This window comes from Oryctolagus cuniculus, chromosome 14 (genome assembly GCF_051225735.1).
Source record: "Oryctolagus cuniculus isolate XC-2025 breed Fujian yellow rabbit chromosome 14, ASM5122573v1, whole genome shotgun sequence".
NCBI lineage: Eukaryota > Metazoa > Chordata > Mammalia > Lagomorpha > Leporidae > Oryctolagus > Oryctolagus cuniculus.
This window is the reverse complement of record NC_142880.1, coordinates 76700748-76717036: the sequence shown is the minus strand read 5'-3', so window position 1 is coordinate 76717036 and position 16289 is coordinate 76700748. Positions and strand designations below refer to the sequence as shown.

Sequence of the window (16289 nt, the reverse complement as noted above, 5' to 3'; positions counted from 1 at the left end):
TTTGTCAGCCTTGGCAGTACTATTGCTTGGTTGGATCACACACAAAGGCGCGCTACAGGTGGAATTCAGAGGAGCTGCACGCAGCTGTGTTTCTGGAAATGAAATCCCCTCTCAGGAAACCCCAGGTGGGGCTTTCAGAGATGAGGCAGGATTCAAAGAACAAGGGGGATTAGAATCACTAGGGAGTGGGCATCGCCCCTGCCCCCTGCAGCGCAAGAACAGGAGGGGTCAGTTCTGGGGAGCCCTGGGGAAGCTGGCTCTGCAGAAGAACAGCCTCCTGCTAGAAGCTGCACCAGGGAGGGCAGGGAAAACGTGCCCATCTCTCTTCTCCCCTCCTAGCGCCTCCTGGGAAAAAATGCTAGGGCGAGGGAGCCTGCAAATGCTGTCAGCCGAGGTCAACCCTCAGGACAGAGCTGGAGGGAAGGGTGGTGAATGCTGGTGGCTGAGCCAAGTAACTGAAAGGGAAAGTTTCACATTTGTGGTTCAAATGGGAAACTCAGGCCAAGCTCTTGGCTTAGTGGATAGGGGACTGCTTGGGAGTCCCGTATCCCACGCTGGAGTGCTTAATCAGGCTTCTGACACTGCTTCCGATTCCAGTTCTCTTCTGATGTGCACCCTGGGAGGCAGCATATGGTAGCTCTAGAACTTGGGCTACACGGGAGGCCCAGATTGGGTTCTGGACTTTTCTCTTGAGCCTGACCCAGCCCCGTGCTGTTGTGGGCATTTGGGAAATGAACAAGTAGATGGAAGATATATCTCTGGGTCTCTCTCTCTCTCTCTCTCTCTCTCTCTATCTCTATCTCTATGTAGCTATCTAGCTATCTATCTCTGCATTTTATGTACAGTGAAAATAAGCATTTTAAAAAGGGAGCAGAGGACTCAGAACCAAGACTAGCCCCCCTCCCCTTCCAACTCTGACCTCACTGATTGCAAAAGAAGCCTGAATTCCTGGAGAGAGTCATAAAACCTCAAAGGACAGACTCCCCTGAGCTCCCACCCAGCGCACAGCGGTATTGCAAATGGCCTGTGGTGGTCTACCTGGCTTCAGAAGTGGTGAGGGTGCGTGTCATTGGGATGACTCAGCCATCTGCCTGGATTCCCTAGAGAGGTTTCAGTGAATCACTTGTGTGGGTGATGATGATTTGGGTGGTGTTGTTCATGTGAACTCGCTCACACACTCACAGCGTGTCTGTTTGCTTCCTAAAGGTGACTCATCCGAGGAGGTTGACCTGACCATGGTTTATCAGGCAGCGTCACACGGAGATGTCAACGCTCTGACTGCAGTGATTCGAGAAGACCCTTCCATCTTAGAGTGCTGTGACAGCGAAGGTGAGACGTTTACTCTTCTTTTTTTTTTTTTTTTTTTTTTTTTTTTTTTTTTTTTTTGAGTCCAGAAGGCTCTGCTCGATCCTTCTAGAGATAAAATCACATCTGCTGGTCCCTTTTATCCTGCAGGGACAAGGAATTCCCTGCCTGTGGCTTTGGGCAGGCACCTCTGTATTTCTTTAAATAAGGGTGTTGAGCACAACACTTCAGAATTTTTTACATCACCTCTTACAATGAAGTCACTTGGTTTGAGTTTGTTTCCAGTGTCTTCGAATGAATGACCAAAGTAGACATGCCAAGTAGTTGAAACAGGACTTTGGAAAGAGCAAGTAATTTTGGTAGCAATGGATGCTGGGAACATGTTACTGTTTCCCGTCAAGTGACAAAGAATCTGCTTCTGGGAAGATGTGTAGACGTCCTCCCCCTTCTCGCCCACTCCCATTCTTCTGCTAAATGCAACTAAAAGCCTGGGGATCATGTACAAAGTAAACATAAAAAGACTCCGGAAAATGGAAAGAAAATCAGTCTCGAGACCCAGTGAATAGCATGGTGGTGAGCTGTCTTTTTGTGCCATCTACCCCAGAGTTGGAGCAGAACAGACGCTGGCAACCCAGAAAAATCAACAGGCACAGACAGCAGAAGCCCACATTCTCTAACCAAAGTAGCAAGAGAGGAATATCCTAGCGTGACAAAACTGTTGAGAAAACAATGGCTCTACTGCAGCCAAACACCAAGCAACTGTGGCTCCAGCCTTCCCCATCCCAGCAAAGACCAAGTAAAGAGCCTGAGTCTTTACCTTCACCAGGTGGTAATGAGCTCCCACCCCCTACCTGTGGGGTATTGTCTAAAAGAAAATAAGAGCAGAACAGGGAGGAGGCAAGAGACAAATTTACAGACGGAGCAGGTTTATTCAAAAGGGAAGATAAGCCTGAGAGGGGCTCACTGCCGGTGGGTGCATAAGGTGAACACGTGACAGAAAACAAGACTTCAGTTTTGGGCTACGTTTATATGGCATAAACTAGCTGAACACCTTGATATCTTGACAGGGAGGGCATTGCTGAGCTGGCTTGTGCAGGCTTTTTTCTCTGGAGGTCAAGTTGAGCTTGGTGAAGGGAAAAGTGGGATGCAGGAGAGGGTGAGTTGAAGGTATTTGAGGAAAATGATGGGAGCAGAATATCTCAGTGAGGCCGAAGCGGAAGTCTGTGTCAGTCCTGTATGCTGGTGTTTGAGGAAGACAGCTGGACAGCATCTCTGTGGGGATTCCTCAGCCACATAAGCTGACTGAGCTGGCTGGCGGGGATAACAAGGGAGGAGCCTCAGGAATGCAGGGTGTGGGGTTGAACTGGTTGAGGAGGATGACAGGGTTAAGTGTCCTCATGGAGCAGGGTCTAGGGTCACGTAGGCAGGAAACTGGAATCAATCTAAAATTTTGTTCTTGCTCCATCATTGTCAGAGCCACGTTAAGAGGACTTTCACCCCTACCCAGTTGTAATGAAGAGTCTTGTCTCCCAGATGTTAATGGAAACCAGCCAGGACATCTGGACTTCCAATCCCATCTCACAATAATGAGATGACACCCCCCTTTACTTCCCGATCACAGCAGTGTCAAAATAGAAGGTTTAAATAAGATCAGGAGTCTATAATACCCAACCTGTCCAGGTTTCAATAGGAAAATTACTTATACCAAGAAACAAGAAGTTCTCAAAATGAATGAAGCAACAGACTCAATAGATACCAACACCAAGATAACAGAGATACAGAATTATCAGACAAGGATTTTCAAGTAGCCATGACAAAAATGCTTCCCTGAAGCAAATATCCTTGAGACAAATAGAGAGAAAAAAACACGGGTGGGTGTTTGGCACAGCAGTTAAGATACCACTTGGGATGCCTGTATCCCTCCCTAGAGTACTTGTTTGAATCCCAGATCCTCTGCTTCTAATCTAGCTTCCTGATAATGTGCATCCTAGGGGGCAGTAGATAATGGCTTAAGTACTTGGGTTCCAGCCACCCATATGGGAGACCTGGATTGAGTTCTAGGCTCCTGGCTTCAGACTAGTGGCAACCCTGTTGTTATAGGCTTTTGGAGTACAAACCAGGGCTTGGAGATCTCTCTCAATCTCTCTATCTTTCAAATAAAATAAACACACACACACAATGGAATGTCTCAGCAAATAAATAAAAGATATGAAGAACAACTAAATAGAATTTTAGACTTGAAAAATACAATGATCACAATTTAAAACTCAATGGATTAATTCAGCAGAAAGAAACCATAAGTCAATTAACTTGAAAATAAAATTATAGTAAATATCAATAAGAAATAGATTTGAATAGCCCCATTACTATTAAGGAAATTGCATTTATAAATCAAACATTCTCCAAAAAGAAGTCTTTCGGCTTTATAAAATTTCATGGAACATTTCTACCAACATTTTTTTAAAGATTTGTTTTATTTACTTGAAAGACAGAGTTACAGAGAGAGGTAGAGACAGAAAGAGAGGTCTTCCGTCAGCTAGTTGATTCCCCAGTTGGCTGCAACGGCCAGAGCTGTGATGATCTGAAGCCAGGAGCCAAGAGCTGCTTCTTCCGGGTCTCCCACATAGGTGCAGGGCCCAGGGACTTGGGCCATCTTCTACCGCTTTCCCAGGACATAGCAGAGAGCTGAATTGGAAGAGGAGCAGCCAGGACTAGAACCCGTGCTCATATGGGATGCCGGCACTTCAGGCCAGGGCTTTAACCTGCTGTGCCACAGCGTCGGCCCCTCTACCAACTTTTAAAGAATAATCTGAACATCTGAAATAAAATAGCTAAAAAAAAAAAAAAAAAATAGCCTCAGGAATCTATAGGACGATAACAAAAGATCTATCTTATTTTTTTCCTGTTCCAGTATTTTCTAGGAATTCTTAATGATTTTTTTATTCAATTGGCCTGTCCCAGGAGGAGCTTGGAATTCCTTTACAATGGCAACAAACTGCTCTTTAGAGAGTTAACTCTGTAATTCACCCATGGTAATTTTTCTTGGGGAGTGGCAGGCAGGCTATGTTTCTTTTTTTTTTTTTTTTTTTTGACAGGCAGAGTGGACAGTGAGAGAGAGAGACAGAGAGAAAGGTCTTCCCTTTGCCGTTGGTTCACCCTCCAATGGCCGCCGCAGCCAGCCCGCTGCGGCCAGCGCACCACGCTGATCCGATGGCAGGAGCCAGGTACTTATCCTGGTCTCCCATGGGGTGCAGGGCCCAAGCACTTGGGCCATTCTCCACTGCACTCCTGGGCCACAGCAGAGAGCTGGCCTGGAAGAGGAGCAACCGGGACAGAATCCGGCGCCCGACTGGGACTAGAACCCGGTGTGCCGGCGCCGCAAGGCGGAGGATTAGCCCAGTGAGCCTTTTCTTTTGTTTTTAAAGCACACTCCTCTGAACATCCTGAAAGCAGGAGATGAGAGAAGTCAGCAGTTAAAAACATTTCTACGGTAAGTGCAAGAGGCAGGTTAATTGGGCCCATTCCTGGCTTGTGCTGACTGCCTGTGAAAGGAAATGAAGATGCAGTGCATCCAAATTTGTGAGTCAGAGCTAAAGTAATGCTAGGAGGAACTTCCTAACACTAAACACATAGCTTAGGGAGGGAAGAAATCTCTGTCATTAATCAAAGTTCTCAACTCAAAAATCAGGAAAAAGAAGAGCAAAGTAACAAAGCAATCTGAAGGAAGAAAAAGAATAAAGAAAAGAAATGAAATTTAAAACAGAAAAAAAATCGAAGGGGTGGGAGTGATAAAATGAGTTTGGATTAAAATAAAATAGGGACAGCTGAGTGTTTCATTAATTGTGACAAGGACACTACTATGAGATGCTAAGCGTGGAAATCTGGTGAGAAACGGATGGGAACTCGGTATTACCACCTTGTAATTTTTGTTTTGTAAATTTAAAACTATTCTAAAATAAAATGTTTGAAAAAGGAATAAAACAGAAAAATCAATGAAACAGGGAACATATTCTTTGAGAACATCAATAAAGTAGACAAACTTTTAGCAATAATAACAAGGAAAAAATGAAGAAGACACAAATTACCACTGTTGGTGTGAGTGAGCAAAGTATTTTTTACTCCAAGTCAATGTCATGCACAAGACAAGAATCCTAAGTGTGTACATATATAAGGTAAATTTTATTCAAAAGGTGAGAAAACACACACACACACATTCACACACAGGAACACCCATCATGAGTGGGCAGTGGGCCAAAAGATTTGCCCAAAAGGAGAAGGAGGTACCTTCAGGTGTGAAGTCACCTGGGAATTATATGGCAGCTCCACAGGTTCTATGTGGAGCTCAATATCCATATTTTCATGGTGTCTTCCCCTCCAGGTCCTGAATGAAGCAGAAGTATCCTGGGAAAAGAGGCATTTTGATTGACAAGTAGGAACAGGAATTATATAGGCAGGGTTGTGGCTTGAAGGCACCTCCAGCTTACCAGACCTACCTAGCTGCCTGCCTAGCCCATGTCTCTATCAAGAATGATACTGATTATATAGACCCTGCAGATGTCTAAAGGATAATAACAAGATGATACAAACAACTCTATACACAAAAATTTGATAATTTAGGTGAAATGGATGAATTTCTAAAAAAAGAAGCTACCACAGTTTATCAAATAGGAAATAGATAACTGGAATAACCCTGTAACTATTTAAGAAGTTGAATTCACAATTTTAAAATTTTAAAAAGGATATTCTAATCCTAGGTTGTTTTGCTAGAGATTTCTACAAATGTCTAAAGAATAATTAGCATCAATTCTACATAAGCTTTTCCAGAAAACAGAAAAGAGAGGAAATACTTCTCAGTCATGTTTAAGAACTAGCATTACCTGGGCTGGTGCTGTGGTGTAGTGGTTAAACTGCTGCCTACAGCACTGGCATCTCATTTGGACACTGGTTCAAGTCCTGGCTGCTATACTTTCAATATAGCTCCCTGCTAATGCACCTGAGAAAGCAGCAGGAGATGGCCCCAGTGCTTGGGCCCCTGAACCTACGTGGGAAGACCTGGAGCTCCTGGCTCCTGGCTTCTGGCTTCAGCCTGGCCCAGCGCTGGGCTATTGCAACCATCTGAAGAATGAACCAGCAGATGGGAGACTTCTCTCTTTCTCTAACTCTGCCTTTCAAATAAATAAAATAAATACCTTTAAAATAAGAACTAGTATTACCTTATATCAAAACCAGACAAAAATAAATTTAAAAAAAGTCTATTCCTCAAGAACATAGATATAAAAATTCCTCACAAAATACTAACATATAAAATTAAGTAATATATTAAAGGAAGTATACACCATGACCAAGTAAGATTTGTTCTAGGGATCTTAGTCTGGTTCAGTCTTTGAAAGCCAATGTAATCTACTGAATTAACCAGCTGAAGAAGAAAATTTGGAGCCAGTGTTACGGTACAGTGGGTTAAACTGCCACCAGCTATGCCAGTATTCCTTATCAGCACTGGTTTCAGTCCAGACTGTCCCTCTTCCTATCCAACTCTCAGCTAATGTGCCTGGTAAAGTAGCCAAAGATGGCCCAAGTGCCTGAATCCCTATCACCAATGTGGGAGACCTTCATGGAGTTGCAGGTTACTGGCTTCAGTCTGACCCAGTCCCAGCCATTGTGGACATTTGGAGAGTGAACCAGGGGATAGAAGATCTGTCTATCTCTTCCTTTCTCTCTCTAACTCTGTCTTTAGAATAAATAAGATAAATTAAAAAAAAAAGAAAAATCATATTTTCATATCAACTGATTCAGAAAAGCTCTTGACAAAATATAAAATACATTCATGACAAAAAGTCTTAGAAAAGTGAAATAGAGGATAATATTTTACTTAAGGATAAAATGCCAAATTTTCTGACTTTAAGTTAGAAACAAGATATGAATGTTCCTTCTCATCACCACTCATATTCAGCATACTGAATTATGAGTGCGAAAGGTCATCACAAAAAGCAAGAAATGGAAATTAAAAGCAAACACTGAATAGAAATATTGAAAAAGAGCCTGGTGCCGTGGCTCACTAGGCTAATCCTCTGCCTAGCGGTGCAGGCACACCAGGTTCTAGTCCCAGTCGGGGCGCCGGATTTTGTCCCAGTTGCCCCTCTTCCAGGCCAGCTGTCTGCTATGGCCCGGGAGTGCAGTGGAGGATGGCCCAAGTGCTTGGGCCCTGCACCCCATGGGAGACCAGGAGAAGGACCTGGCCCCTGCCTTTGGATCAGCGCGGTACGCAGCGCGCTGGGCACGGTGGCCATTGGAGGGTGAACCAACAGCAAAAGGAAGACCTTTCTCCCTGTCTCTCTCTCTCTCTCTCTCTCTCACTGTCCACGCTGCCTGTCAAAAAAAAAAAAAAAAAAAAAAAAAAAAAGAAAGAAAAGAAAAAAGAAAAAAAGAAAAAGAAAAAAAAAAGAAAGAAAGAAAGAAATATTGAAAAAGAAAAACATGAAACTATCCCTTTTCTGCACAACTTGATTGTTTTCAAAGAAAATCATAAGAAATCTACCAAAACATTCCTATAACTAATAAATAAGTTCAGCAAGGTCACAGGATACAAAATTAATACACAAACATAAATTGTATTCTCTATCTACAATGAACACATGGACACCAAAAATTTATTATAAAATGCGTTTTAAAAATCAATAAAAAAAGAAATACTTCAGTATAAATAAAATATGTGAGGTCTGGCACTGTGGCATAACAGGTAAAGCTGCTACCTGTAGAGTCAGCATCCCACATGGGCACAGGTTCAGGTCCTGGCTGCTCCACTTCTGATCCAGCTCTCTGCTATGGCCTGGAAAAGCAGTAGAGTATGGCCCAAGCCCTTGGGCCCCTGCACCCACATGGGAAGACCCAGAGGATTGGCACAGCTCCAGCCATTGCAGCCAATTGGTGTGTGAACCAGCGGATAGAAGACTTTTCTCTCTCTCTCTCTCTCTGCCTCTCCTTCTCTCTGTGTGTAACTCTGACTTTCAAGTAAATAAATAAATAAATAAATATTTAAAAAATAAAATATGTGCAAAACTTTATATTCTGAAAACTGTAAAATTCTGTTGAAATAAATCAAAGAAGATTTAAATAAATAGACATACCATGTTCATGGATTAGGAAACATTATAACCAATATGCAATGTTCTCCAAATTTGTTTACAGATACAATGCAACTTCTAAAAAGACAGTTTAGTATAGGATAGAGACTATAATATTTGTCCAAACCCCCACACTTTTTATAGATATTGATAAGATTATCTAAAATAGAAATGCAAAGAACTATGATGGCTTAAACAATTTTGAAAAAGAATAAAGTAGAGAAATTAGTGTACTCAATTTCAAGACTTATTATATAGCTACATAAATCAAGACTGTGCAGCTGTGTCAAGCTAGCACTGTGGCACAGTAGCCTAAGCCTCCACCTGCGGTGCTGGCATCCCATATGGGCACCAATTCATATTCTGGCTGCTCCTCTTCTGATCCAGTTCTCTGCTATGGCCTGGGAAAGCAATAAAAGGTGGGCCAAGTCCTTGGGCCCCTGCACCCATGTGGGAGACCTGGAAAAAGCTCCTGGCTGCTGGCTTCAGATTGGCCCAGCTCCAGCCATTGTGGCCATTTGGGAAGTGAACCAGCAGATGGAAGATCTGTTGCTGGAGTAATTCAGAAAAGAAGAAGGAGAGAAGGAAGGAAGGGGAGGATGGGAGGGAGGAAGGGGGAAATTAAGAGGGAGAAGAGTGAACAAAGGAGGCACACTAACACATTTTACAAAAATTAACTCAATATGGACCATGGACTTAAATGTAAAATGTGAAAACATTAAATTTTTAGGAAAAAAAGCATATAAGAAAATCTTAAGGATGTGGGGCTAAGTAAATTCTTCTTAGACTTAACACAAAAAGCACAGTCCATAAAAGGAAAAATTGATAAATACAGACTCGTCAAAAATTAAAAACATTTGCCCCTCTATGGAGAGGACCCCAAGACAAGCTCCAGAGTGGAAGAAAATATTTGCAAATCCTATATCCCACAAAGACAGACTGTTTTCAGAGTCAATGCTCCTTAGACAGTTCAATGATGCTAATTCACCCTCATTATTAACAGAACAAGCACCAATGCCTTACTGGTCTCAGTTTCCTCATCTATAAAATGAGGATAGAGTAACTCACAGGATTTGGGTTTATTTTTTTTCTTTTTGATGAGAATTAGATGTGTTAATCCAACTTGAGTGCTTAGAGTTATGCCTGGCACGTAACAAGCACTCAATAAATATTAGCAATTCATGTTGCTTTTGGAATTGCATAACCATATCATAACTGCCTTGCAACTACCCAGGACAAGGCAATGAGTCTCAAAATCCCAGAGCTAATAAGATAGCTGGAATTCAATCCCACTGTGTTCTTTCTTCAGCCTGTGCTCTTTCTGTTCCTTATCTCATAATGGAGAGGTCTTGAACCCAGGAGCACTTACAGGTGCCAGATGCTAAGGCTATCTTCATGCACAGCACACCTGACCCAGTTGCTCCATCCTTTGTGTATTTTATTTCAAATGTAAAATATTACAAATCTATGGTCAAGTGCAGAGAATAACATATCATCTAGAATTTCTAATTTTATAAATATAATTTATAGTTATAAGCTTTATTGTTGACAATTTTTTCTTTGGATTTTTTTTTAAGAAATAAGAATAAGGAATAGTTGAAGGCCTTTCTTATTCTTCCCCCTTCACTCCTCTAAAAGGATTCTGAAGTTGATGTATATCATTCCTTTTTTTATTTTTAAGATTTATTTTATTTGAAAGGCAGAGTTACAGAGAGGGAGAGATGGAAAGAGAGACAGAAATCTTCCTTCCATTGGTTCACTCCCTAGATGGCCACAATGACCAGTGCTAAGCCAGGCTAAAGCCTGAAATCAGGAGCTTCTTCTGGGTCTCCCACATGGGTGCAGGGGCCCAAGCACTTGGGCCATCTGCCCCTGCTTTCCCAGGTGCATTAACGGGGAGCGGGATCTGAAGTGGAGCAGCCGGGACGTATATGTTATGCCGGCAATGCAAGAGGCGGCTTTACCTGCTATGCCACAGTGTCAGCCGCTGTTGTGTATCTTTTCTTTTCCTGTGTTTCTGGTTTAACTATATTTACATGAATTGACAACACTTTTGTTCTACTATTTTGATTTGCAAAATTTTATATATATTGTATCTTTTTTCAATTTGTTTTCTTAATGTTTTTAAGATTTATTCAAGTGAATTGATTCAGATTAATTTAGCTTGTATGTTTTAACTGTTCTGTGGTATTCCTTTATGAATAATAACTTATGCATTTCTCTATTAGTGTTAATGCCATTTCTCTTTATTGGTCATCCTTAATTATTTCCTTTTGTTCCTCAATATGAACGTTCTCTCGTGAAATATAGTTAGAAGTCAGATTCCTGAGCCATAAGTTATGAGCAGCTTTGATTGTATTAAATGTTACCAAATTCATCTCCAAGATGGTTGTCTTAGTTTACAATTCAACCAACAGTATCTAGTAGCTTCCCAAATCCTTGACAAAACATGGCCTTTCAGACGTCTTCCAATTACTAATCCAATATTTACAAACTGGTTTCTAATGTCAAATTTTCAATATCATGCTACATAATCACTCCCTGATCATTTCTGAGATGAGCTTTTATATGTTTACCAGTTTGTATTTTCTCTCTTTTTTTTTTAATTTCTTATACACATGTATGTCCATTTTTTCTCTTAGGCTGTTTATTTCTTTCTGGTCGAGTTGTTGAATTGTTCTTTAGTTTAACCAATAATCTTTTCTTAGTTTAATGGATTAAATAATGTCTTTCAGTCTGTGGCTGACCTTTTCATTTTTTTATGGTAGTGTATGTATAGTACATCAATTTTAATTTCAGTATACTTTAATAAAATTTTTTTCATAGTTTACAGTTTTTATGCCTTTTTCAGTAAGGATTGACCAACCTTAAAGTTATCACAATATTTTTCTCTATTTTCTTTTGAAAATTTTTAAATTTTTCTTTTCATAGTTGGTCTCTGATCTATCTGGAGTATGTTACCTCTCCCTAGGATCTGAAGATGAACATAAATTAGCATGCACTTTTATGAAAATCATAGCTAGAAGTTCTTTAGCTTTATTTACTGAACATTTCAGATTCACAGATTGCTTCAATAATTGCCTTTTGCAGCTTGTACTATATCCCAATAGTTAGGAGGATGATGGAAGGAAGGAAGGAGTGAAGGAAGGAGGAAGGGAGGGAGGGAGGCCAATTGTCCACTATTTTCAGATATGACACTTCATGGCAGCTTTAGTGCAGACACCTGAAGGAGTATTGCAAGGGAGAGACACCTGAAGGCGTATTGCAAGGGAGAGACGTGGGAAACAGTTGAAGATTCCAGCGGCTGTCTTTCAGTGACAACAGCAGTCCTGGCACTTGCCCATCCTTGGGGACCTCTGAGGCTCCTAGCTTGGAGTCCATGTGGAAAAGAACCACGTGACTCTCTCATCAAGATGCCTAAACAAGTCTCGGCGGGGCGAGGAGCCAAGGCTGGGAGTGTGAAGCCCTTGGATTGTGCTTCACAAGACACTTGTCACAACAGCCCTGCCACATTCATCAGATTGGGTCATCTCGATTTTTTTTTTCCAGGAAGCAAACACATTTAAAAGAAACAAATGGGGCTGGTGCCACGGCTCACTAGGCTAATCCTTCGCCTGCAGCGCCGGCACCCCAGGTTCTAGTCCCAGTTGGGGCGCCGGTTCTGTCCTGGCTGTGGCCCAGGAGGGCAGTGGAGGATGGCCCAGGTCCTTGGGCCCTGCACCCACATGGGAGACCAGAAGGAAGCACCTGGCTCCTGGCTGCGGATCGGCGCAGTGCACCAGCGGCAACACGCTGGCCATAGCGGCCACTTTGTGGGGTGAACCAATGGAAAAAGGAAGACCTTTCTCTGTCTCTGTCTCTCTCTCACTGTCTAACTCTGCCTGTCAAAAAAATTTTAAAAAAATAAACAAATGGCTTGTTCTATATTTATTTCAAAAAACAGAAAAGTATTTCAGTACAGGCTGCTCCTTGAGGCAAGAATTGTGCACTTGAAGGCTAGGCTACCGTCACTGCCCTCCACCAGCCACAACCTCTGCTAGAAATGTGTTGGACCTGTCCTCCTGCTGCGGTTACTTTCCAAAGACAATTCCAGATTCTGCATTGTTCAAGCCAAGGCAAGACAAAGCTGCCTATTCTGTCCCAAATTGTGCTGGTCCCCAAGGCAGTAATAAGCAAATTTTGTCATCTGCCCAGAAAGTTTTAACAACCAATTATTGCAAAAATTACAGAAGATTGGACAAAGGCCAGGAAAAAAAAATCACATCATTGAGCTAAGTATAGAAATTATCATCTGCTCTCCCTAGTCCCTTGCAGTTCCCCAGCTGGGTTTGTGTTCCAGAGGGCAGAGCCAATGAAGAGGCAGATAAAGTTGGCTCGCAAAGTTCCTAAGAGAAACATCTTTCAAAGGCTGTTGATGTCTCATTCCAGGATGCACGCCCTTGATGCACGCGGTTTCTGGACGTCAGGTGGACACAGTGAAGCTGCTCTTGAAGATGGGAGCCAACATTAACACGCAGGACGCTTACGGCCGCACAAGCTTATGTCTCGCAACATACCTGGTACCGACTAGTGTCTGTCAAGGGGCTAAGGAGCAGGTTGTGCTAAAGGTGTCGTTATGGGGTCCCACCTGCAGAAGGGTGGTCTTGGGGTCATTGCAGCTGGCCAGTGGAAATAGGATCGAAAGATTTTTCCAATCATCTTTAACATTTCCATCGCCACGTACAGTTGGTTTCATGGCTTTAAGTCATTTGGGATCTTCCTAACAATCCTCTGAGATCAAGCTGATATTGCCACTAGAGAAACATTCTTTTCTATCTTAACACCATCAGAATGTCCCTGGGGACATTTCCAGATACCCTTGCTACTACCTCTAAGAATGCCCTCCACAGATAACTCTGAGAGAGTGGTCATGCTTGTACGATCCAGTTGACAACTGTGGGGTAGAATTAGGTGGGTGAAGAATTAGTTGAAGTTGAAGAATGTGGGAAGGAAGGATAGGGCCTGGGAAGAGTAGGGGGTGGTGGGAGTGGATGGTGCCCAAGGGACAACACCTAGCATAGGACTCAGCTCACAGCGAGCGCTCAGTTTTAAAGCTGTGTCGTGCCGGTCCTTGCCATGACAGATCTCAGCTCAGCATCGTCCAGCTTGACAGTTCACTTGCTTCACCCTTGTTGAAAATCCTCTTCTCAAATCCTCCCTGTGGTGGTTCTAGGAGACCCCAGGGCTGCCTTGAGTCCATGGCAAATACATCTTAACCATAACACGAGACTTAGGATTCTTTCCTGACAACAAGGCACCCAGCAATTGTCCCCATGACCACCACTGCGGCCAATGCAGCTCCTTGCATTTGCTACTCCTTGCCTTTGTTCTCACTGACCTTTGGCAGGGTGGACTCACCCTGGACCACCCCCTCAGAAAGGGCCCTGCTGGAGGGAAGCACTTGTCTTCCCCAAAACCACCCTTTCTGGCCGTGGCCTAGCGTGGACTGCACAAGGCATTGTCCAGCTCCCACAGAGTCTCTCTCGAACATGCTTTTTTCACTTTTTCTTTTTTTATTTATCTTCATTTTCATTTGAAAGAGCAATTAGAGAGAGAGCGCGCGCGCTTTCATCTACTGGCTCCCTCCCACAACATGCCAGCAATAGCCAGGGCTGGGCCAAACCAAAACTGAGAGCCCAGAATGCAATTCAGGTCTCCCACGTGGGTGGTAAGCACCCAGGTACTTGAGCCATCCCTGCTGCCTTCCATGGTGCACGTTAGAAAAAGCTGGAATCGGCAGCAGAGCCAGCACTCCGCAATGAGACGTAGGCCCTTCATACGCTCCCCATACCGTTCTGTCTATTATCTGCGTGCCCTTTTTCTCTAGGACTTAGACACCAATATTGAGTAAGACTTTTTCAAAGGGTGGTCCACAGATCTTTTGTGTCAACATCCCTAAGAGTGTTTGTTTCAAATACAGGTTTTGGGGTACACTCTCGGCCTCCTGAGTCAGATAGTCCAGGAGGACTGGGTAGTGCTGGTGGTCGTCGTGTGGTATGAAGATTTTGAAAACCTCCCTGGCAATCTTCATGTGCCCTGGAGATTGAAAATCACTGGTCTGTTCATTCTAGCTGAGGCCACGTATCTCAGATAGACATGGGACCGATCTCTCAACCCCTCCTTTCTAGCACATGCCCCAGGGACCACTCTTTTTTTTCTTTTTTTTCTTTTTTTTATTGTTTTATTTGCCACTCTTTTTTTTCTTTTAAGATTTCTTTTATTTATTTGAAAGGCAGAGTTACAGAGAGAGGTAGAGACAGAGAGAGAGAGAGAGAGAGGTCTTCCATCCACTGGTTCACTCCTCAAATGACCACAATGGCCAGAGCTGAGCTGATCTGAAGCCAGAAGCCAGAAGCTTTTTGCGGGTCTCCCATGCGGGTGCAGGGGCCCAAGGTCTTCTTCCATGGCTTTCCCAGGCCATAGCAAAGAGCTGGATCAGAAGTGGAACAGCTAGGACTTGAACCAGCACCCATATGGGATGCCAGCCCCTCAGTGACTATTCTTGCCAGGGACTCCTTTGGTATCTGAGCTAAGGAAAAGAGAATATTTGGATCAAGGGGTGGAAAAGAGGGAAGGAGTAGTTTCTAAAGTTGACTGTCCCTGTGCTGGCTTCAGAATCCTAAAACTCATCATTTAAGATTTCTCACACAGGGCAGCTATGCAAGGCACTGGGGAGAAGCATTCCTCTGTAGGCCACAGGGACTTAGGATGGACACCCTTGGAGCCTAGGGAAGTGACACTTTGGGAACAACCCACTGGGAATGTGTTCCAAGGCTCTGTGCGAGAGGAGGAGCCTGCGGGACACCACAGGGTGCCAGCTTCATCACCATGTTCCCACGTCTACGTGGCTCCCTAAGGCGGGTCCCCTCCCAGCCCCCCTGAGGCTCCTTGGCAAGGAGGATGCTAGAGAATTGTACTGTAAAGCCCCCCACTCCCTCCTGGCAATCTGTGACTTCAAGTGTTAAACAGAAACTTGGCAAAAGGGATACTTGGAATCTGAGATCTCGCAGCTCCAAATTCAGTGCACAGACAGATGTGTCATAGGTGCGTGAGCTGGGGCAGGTCACTTCACCACGTGTGCCTGTCCTCACCTGTAAGGAGTCATAAAGATAATATCCTCAGTTCATCCCAACTGGAGGAGAAATGCACATGGAATCAGCAGCAGCTAGCAGGTCCAAAACCCATTTGTAGCTTCTGGACGGTGACTATATTCAATGGCTTTTTGATATTTTTCTCTAAAGAAAAAAAAATACCACATAGACACACAGAGTTCCAGGAAATGTTGCAAAATGACTAAAAGTAGGACAGTATTTCAAACATCCCTTCAAGAAATGATCTGCTCTCCCAGCGATGTAAATCTTTGGCGACTCTACAATTTGTCCTGTGTACCTTTCCTTTGGGTGTCCTGGTTGTATTTTCTCCTTTTAATCAAGGAATTTGATGACTCAGACATTAGCAACTAAAAATGGATTTAATACATTAGTGAACTACAAATCAAGACTGACATTGCAAAAAAAAAAAAAAAATGTGTTCTACCTAAGACTTTCATGCAAGGGCATTCAAAAAGTTTGTGGAAAATGGAATTAAAAGGTCAGTTTATTTGGGAGTTAAAAAAATCTTGAAATCAAGGCATATGAGGGATTTTCAGAAAAAGTTCATGGAAAGTGACTATTATGTGTGTTTTAGTTCCACTTTTCCTCATTTTTGGAAGTATCCTCATATTATTGGTCAATTACACAAAGCATATTCAATGTTTTAACCTATAGATTTTGATGTGCTTCCCTTGACAGATTATTTCCCCAGAATGCTCAAAGCTAAAGTCTT

At 43.0% G+C, this 16289-nt stretch overlaps 1 protein-coding gene across 7 annotated transcripts in view; it reads left to right on the top strand.

Annotated features, from left to right (window-relative positions):
- ANKRD55 (ankyrin repeat domain 55) overlaps positions 1–16289 on the top strand; it is a 117960-nt gene that overhangs the window by 38368 nt on the left and 63303 nt on the right. For all 7 annotated transcript variants that reach the window (XM_089313175.1, XM_051853444.3, XM_089313173.1 and 4 more), the window contains 2 exons: positions 1207–1329; positions 12855–12985. In XM_089313175.1, coding sequence (XP_089169301.1) covers positions 1207–1329; positions 12855–12985 — 254 coding nt within the window. The remainder of the gene's footprint in view (positions 1–1206; positions 1330–12854; positions 12986–16289) is intronic.